Source organism: Bacillus rossius (assembly GCF_032445375.1).
Source record: "Bacillus rossius redtenbacheri isolate Brsri chromosome 9 unlocalized genomic scaffold, Brsri_v3 Brsri_v3_scf9_1, whole genome shotgun sequence".
Classification (NCBI taxonomy): Eukaryota; Metazoa; Arthropoda; class Insecta; order Phasmatodea; family Bacillidae; genus Bacillus; species Bacillus rossius.
The window spans coordinates 3,730,627-3,738,095 of NW_026962012.1; the positions used below are offsets into that span (position 1 = coordinate 3,730,627).

Genomic DNA, 7,469 nt, shown 5'->3' on the forward strand with positions numbered 1-7,469 from the left:
ATTGTTAAAATGTAACATGTAAACACAAACACCCGATTATAGAACTACATGAAAAAAGAAAAGAAATATTTTCGAACAATTTTAGTTTGCATCGTGTTCTTCAGTGTGCAAGTAAACTTACCCTTATATGAAATGTGAAATGTAAAATTTATATGGAAATCACATAGAAATTGTTGTACCTTATATAAATTGTATACTTTATATATATATATTTATTTTATAACTGGTTCAGGATAATGAATCAAAAAAGTTTTAAAAATATTCATGTTTTACTAAAGAGAAAAAGTGAAATGTACTTTTTTCACAATAAGAATTTAAGCATACGATGATCTGCAGGTGAGTTGAAGAACGAATCAAAGTGGTTTGGAAGGAGCTGGGAGGAGTGTTGGCGATGCCGACTCGTCGACGTCAGCTGGACTGTCCACTTGGTCTCCTCGCATCATCCGCCTGAACTTCAACCTGAGGTGTTCCGGGACCTTCTTCATCGCGGCCCCCACGTCCTTCTCGAGGCTCGCCAGAGTGGCGTCCTGGACGTGCTTCCTGTGCCGCCACTCCGCCAGCTGCCTCCGCAGGCGCCCCAGCTCCTCGGCGGTGCGCACGTAGTCCAGCGGCGGCGGCGCGCGGTACCCGCCCGCGACGCGCCCCATCCTCTCGAGCCCTGCGCGGGCGTCCGTCTCCTGCCCTTCGACTGCCCTCAGCTCGGAGCGCAGGGCCTCCAGCTTGCGCGCGCCCCAGGACAGGCGGCCCTCCGTCTCCCGGAGCCGGCGCTCCGTGCCGGCCAGGCCCTCCGCGCGCCGGCGCAGCACCTTCCCGATCTGCGTCAGCATGGCCTTCCTCTTCGGGATCTGCACCTCCTGCTCTTCGAACCTCTTCACTGCCTTCCAAACAAACACACGCCTTCATAGTAGCAGGTGGGGGAACCTGGCGCAGAACAGGGTGCCAAGCTGGAAATATTAAAAACAAAATATATACAAAACAGAGCTGCAAATTTTTTATGAACACATTAAAATACAATAATATTGTAGAAAAACTAAAGCACAATTTTATTTTCGAAAGCAGATACCTACATAATTTGCTCCGTTCTGTCCTGGGGTGATAAGTACAAGAAATTATAAAAACATTTCAACTAGTGGAAATTGCAGAATATTCCAGTTAACTCTATATTTATTAAGTTTTAAGCGACTTTAAAGGATTAACTACAATTTTTTTTATTGATTGTGTCTTTTTCTTAAGCCTATTCACAAAATTCACACACTAGGACCACAGCAGCATCATCTTGGCTATTTATTCCCGCACAGGAATTGTTAGCCCATTTTTTTCCACATTGAACATGCGACCCCACGTTCAACTGACTTTAAGTAAAATTCACTGAAATATAAACATTCACAGTAAGAACAACCTCCAGAATCACTCTCGTTAGTTTTGGGTACACTCTTCCCTCATTCCTCCCACCCCCCTATTTATCGTCAGGCAATTTCCTTTGATTTTTTCCATTATTAATTTGTTCTCTTTCTTGAGAAGTATTTTCCTTACTCTTTCTTCTTTGAAAATATATTTTCCTCTTCTTCCTTAGTTGCTAAGGAAAATTTGTTAAGACAGTGGTTTTCCCCCTCTTCCCATTCGTCACTTTCACGCTTTCTTCAACCTTTGGAATAGACAATAGAATTTCAGGTGAAACATGACATAAAGAGTCTCTGTTGTCAGTTGTCATCCAAGAGCACCCATGAGTGTCACATTTAGCCTCATTAAATCGGACGTTTTTAACCAGCATGGCATCAATAGAGCTGGCTGAAACTCCTTAGTTTTATCATCCAACCTGACAGGCATGTCTATTTTTGACCGGTGTGCTAGGCGAAGTCAGATATGATCACCTCTTCGGTTGAAGGCCTACAAAGTCCAAAGTCAGTTGTGTCTGCTGGGAGAAAATCGTCATCGGTGAATATGGATGGGTCAGTTTGTCATATTCCTGCAGCTTGGAAACAATTAATATCACTTTTCATTGTTTTGCTTTGGATGAAAGCTGATCCAAAAAGCATTAAAATTTGAAAGAGAGTGGCGATTTTCTCTGTGATGCTTCATAGCCATTTTCGAAGCTCATGACTGTAATTAAGACTTAAAGGATTCATAAAAGAAACATCAAGTGGTTGAAGTCTGTGAAAGTATACCAACGAAATTCCTCTCTCCCTCGTGTAGTCTATAGTCTCAAGGTTCTTGGTATGTGTTGAGTGGCTATCTTATATGAAGAAACGGGAAGTATTTTGATGCCTTAGGAAATTTCCCCAAAATTTCGAAACCATACAATAAATGACTTAGCATTCATCCATCCATTGCTGTGCACTTCAACCCAACGTCTTGATGGCAATCATAACTCAAATTATTTTTGCTTCTTCTTTCTAGAATAAAAAAAAAATGAGCATCGGGGATATGTTAGCTCTGCTTACCGACTTACAAATAAGGCAGGTTACAGTTTCGCCCCTTTCTGCGGATGTTAACGATCCGACTTGATGTTTTCCCTTGAACACTAATATCTTTGATTGGTTTTTAGGGTCCACTGAAACAACCCTTTCATAGAATTTAAATATTTGAAAAACCATTAGATTGTGCTTTTCGAGTTAATTCATTAACCATGAAAAAAAAAAACTATCTTCAGATGCTTTATTAAAACCTATGTCACTCTTGCACCAGATGTTGCGTCGGGTTTACGAACAGATAAATTAGGATGTTCTTAAAGAATCCATTGACACATTCTCGACCTACGATTCCATTTAGAAATCTATGACAAATGCCTTTTATTACAGCCAACTGATAAGATTATACACACAAGTATTGCATTGTTAGACCGAATAACCTAACCTCCATAGTTTTTAAGTAGTTAACGAGCTCAAGTTCCTGCTCTTTTGTATTCAGGATTTTCCCTTCTTTTTTTAAATGTGTCTTTCCAGAAAAGACTAGGGAACATAAAATTATTTCGAAGCTTTTAAATACCCAGTTTGGCCACAACGTCCCATAATTTACTCCGAAGGGATGGTTTTGTAATTTCTACTAATTCATTATTAAAAAGTTTAATATTGTTTTACAAAATAAATTCAAACAATAATATAAACAAAAATATTAAGGCGAAAGAGTATTGAAAACTTTTTAATGTCTATGTGTCTTGCTTGTGTCTTAAGATTGTCCTCAAGAACCCGAAGTCATAGTTTTCGACTTTTAGCCAACTAAATCATTACTAAATATTAAAACTGCAAATAAAATACACAACAAATCTTAATTTCTGATATAATATTAGTCATACTTAAATAAGATTTTCGGGCTCTTACACCTATAAAAGTCAAAAAAAAATCCATATTTTAACTGCACAGCAATAATATGTTCAGCATATGTTATATGTTACAGTTTTTTTAAGGTAATCATTTTAAAAGTTTCTTCTAAATGGCTGCAGTGTTTCTCAGTTATTAGGCATCGCACATAACACGAACAGATAGATAAATGTTTTCCAAATATTATACCTTCAACTTGGTTTCTATTTTTTAAAACCTATACTTATTTTAAGTACTTTGAATTAAAATAGAAAATTTTTTTTTTTTAAATACTGCCACACCTTTGATATAAAATGACTGTAGATGATTACCTGCTCAGTGCTAATGTTCTGTATGTCGACGTCTACGGCAAACAGATTTTTTCGCATTTCCTGGAGATTTGGCAACTCCGCGCGCAAAGATTTAGATTTCCGCAGCAGCGTGTTCTTGTGCAGGCTTAGTAGCACGATCTGCTGATCAAGTCTCTTCAACTGCGTGCTCAGGAAGTTAAAAAAAGACTCCTTGCTGAGATCCCCATCTACCATCACATTTTCTTCGAACTTGTGTCTCATCGAAAGAATTTCCTGTTGGAACGAAAGTCAAACATACAGCAGTATAGTTCGTTTCCTGTGGGAACAAAAGTTAAACATATATCAGTGTAGTTCGTTTCCTGTGGGAATGAGAGTCAAACATATATCAGTGTAGTTCATTTTCTGTGGGGAACAAAGTCAAACATACAGGAGTGTGGTTCAGTTATTTCCACTTTTAATAGACTGGAATGCATCAAAACCATCTAAACTGGCAAAATTGCTGTAAAACTACATTTTATATCCGGTTTGTCAAACATTAAAAGTGAATGGACAAAGAGAAACGAAATGGGGGTTTGAGAAATGAAAAATAGTGGTTGGAGAAAATGTCAACATTTTAGATATAGCTTCAATTTTTATTTTAAAATTCATTTCGAAGAAATGCTGAGCCAAATATTTGTTGGCTCACAATACTTAAACTATAATGCTACAAAAATTATGGACCAAACTCAATTGTAGTGTTTTGTGTTGTGGAATGTATACATTCAATTCACAAGGCACTGCATTCTACTAATGCCCCTCTTCTCCGAACTTTGAAATAAATATTTTTAAAAATCTGAAAATCTGTTCAATATTTTTATAGGAAATTTTTTTAAGTCAATAGAAATTTGATAACAAAACGCTGTTGGTTTCAGATGTATTAAAAGCTTCTCTCTATTTAACATATTTTAATTATATCTAGATTTATATATAAATTTGTGAAAAGACTTCGTGACACTTGTGTAGCAAACATTTTCAAACATATCTTTTCCTCCCCCTCTTCCCGATTATAGGTGAATTATAAAAAATACACTTAAAAAACAATATTTTTGAAAAAAAAATGGCTTTCGCGATATTTCCGTCCTACCTTATCAGAAGAGAGAAGTTAATCACAAAAATCATACAAACGTTACAGCAACTGAACTTATTAACTTAACAATTTACCTTAATAAAAATTTGCAGTAAGGTAATTGATGTCTGTTATTGCGTCACAAAATGCATAAAGAAAGAAAGCGAGACTGAGAGAGAGATAGTGAGAGGGAGGGAGGGGAAAGACAGTAGTGGAAAGCATTGCCATTTTTTCTGTATGTTCAGGCTCTTCAAGCTGTTTTGGGCTAATTGTAAATATTGGCATTGCTTTCAATACTTATTTACTGCCTCGGAAATTTTCACAGAATTGCGTATTAAAGTCGGCTTCACAATGAGCGTTTTTTTTTCTAAACTTTTTTGTTTACCAAGTGTGTTAGGTCGTGTAGCCAATGACGTGGGTTGGGTCCCGGCCACAGGCACTGTGCGGTGATGCAGCTCCGAGAGTGGTTTCCCATCCCCACTCCAGACGCAAACTGGTGCAGGTTACTAACAACGGTTAGGGCGGTATTCCAAGACGTTCGGGTAATGCAGCGAATAAGCACTGCCTTGTTGGGACACGACCGTAACCTAACTCGCGGGCCGTATGTCCAAAACCTTGACCCAGTTAGAAAACAAAATCGGCAACCGTTTAAATAAACGGTGTCCTACGCGAGGCTGGAAACTGGTTTCAACGCATTCTGGCGGACGTTCGCAACCATCGATATAATTTTTACGCCAAAAATATTAGAGATAGCAGCACCATCGCACAAAAATAGAACCTTTTTTTTATCTAATTTTCTCAAGTAAGCTAAGTTTGTAATTATTTCTTGTTATGATCATAAACGTGTACTAATATATTGCAGGATAGATTTTCCATCATAAAGTTTCATTTTGCACACCCAACACACTTGGTACATCCCTCGATTATCACAAAAATTATTATATACGAGTTAATGGCTCCAAACGGAAATACGCCATCTGGACGAAATTCAACGCATGCGTGGGATTTGAGGCACAGATCAGCAATGGGTAAGATACCAAAATACGTTCCTTAAAAATAAGGGACTGGCCGTGTCCTGTCATGCACTAGGAATACGGTTAGGGTACAGGTATAGCATATCCAACACCCAAACCATTATTTTTGTGTCTTGGAATACAGGCATTAAAGTTATCTCTCCCACCCCCCTCCCCGATCAATTCGGCTGTCCGGCACGTTGCTGACCGTTAATTGTCGCCAAGATGCTAGCCAGTAGGAAAAAAAAAAGCCACAATCAGTCGATGCCAAATGTCAACTGCAGAGACAACACAGAGAATTCCGTGGAAGTTATCAGTCAGCACAGACGAACACAGCGGGCTGACAAAAACGACGAGACAGTTGAAACAACAACAACAACAACAACAACAACAACAAATACAAACAGCAAATACAAACTTCAAACTTGGACAGCACAGCGACAAAAACAAGCTACCCAACGACGGTACCGTAAAAGGTATTCTGATAATATAACGACGACAGACAGGGCCGGTACAAGGTAAATTGGCGCCCTAGGCGAAAAACCTTAAACCCCCCCGCCGGAAACCCCAAAAATATTTTCCTTGCCTCAAAATACATTACGTAAGCCTAAGATTTTGTCAACAATCAAATGTAAGCAGGCTTTTTTTTTTACTTTTTTTTACTAATTACAAATCATAAACAGGTCACCGTGGACTTTAAATAATTACTTATATCAATATAAAAATTCCAAACTGTTACAAAAATCCATCTTTATCTAGTTTCAATAATCGTTAAACATATTATATGAGCTGTTATGTGTCGTGCTGCGCCGCCCCCAGCTACTTGGCGCCCTAGGCGGTTGCCTAGTTCGCCTATATGGACGCGCCGGTCCTGACGACAGAACAGATAAGCCTACTGTGCTTTGGTTTTTTTCTTCTAATTCCTCCACGGAATTCTCTGTGCTGTCTTCACGTGTTAGCATTTGAAATGGGCTGATCACGGCTTGTCTGTGCGTGGGACGGGCACCTTGCAGCGGGACCGGGTCGCCTCGGCCTCGAAGGCGAGCAGCCGGCGCTGCGCGCGGTTGGCGGCTCGGAGGCGGCGCGCCGCCCCCGACAGCTCCTCGACCACCCTGGCGGCGACGGCCGACCTGGCGGCCAGGGGCAGCGCCTCGTCCGCCGGCGACGAGCGGCGCTCCAGCAGCGACGAGCGGCGGCCCAGCAGCGTGTCCCGGCGCAGCCCCGCCAGCGCCGACACCACGGACCTGAGTCGCTCGCGCACCGCCAGCCTGTGGGCAGTCCGGCCCGCGGCCACTGCCGAGGTTCAAGTCTGTACCACACGCGCACTTTAAAAATGGTTGTCTGTAAAGTCGGTTTACGGACGATAGTTTAACGTGACAACGTCATAAAAAAACATCGATGAAATGATTGAATACTTTTATGAATAAATTTTGAATCATTTTTTCTTGAATTATCACTATTTTGTATGGATACAAAGAAGTAGTATATAATAGGGGCTCCGAGGACATGGCGCCGGCGCGTGGATTGTGATTGTCGGTCCGCCATCTTGGATTGTGACGTCACGGCGGCCATCTTGGATGGTTGTGACCTTGACCTTTGACCTTGACCTTGAATTTGATCCTCAAAAATCGCCAAAATTATCCAAAATTGGGCAAAATTTGCCCAAAATTCCTCAAAAATCGTCAAAATTTCCATTTCTGTGGAAAAAAGTTCCGCCAAAAAATCTCAAAAAATTCCACAAATT

General features: G+C 40.3%; 1 protein-coding gene across 1 annotated transcript; it reads right to left on the reverse strand.

Moving 5' to 3' along the window:
- Nucleotides 1-353: 353 nt before the first annotated feature.
- Nucleotides 354-3,868, reverse strand: LOC134542701 (uncharacterized). Its single transcript, XM_063387168.1, has 2 exons — nt 3,629-3,868; nt 354-878 (listed from the first exon to the last, which is right to left on the reverse strand). The coding sequence occupies exons 1-2, from the start codon at nt 3,866-3,868 to the stop codon at nt 354-356; spliced, it is 765 nt and encodes a 254-aa protein (XP_063243238.1).
- Nucleotides 3,869-7,469: the final 3,601 nt, after the last annotated feature.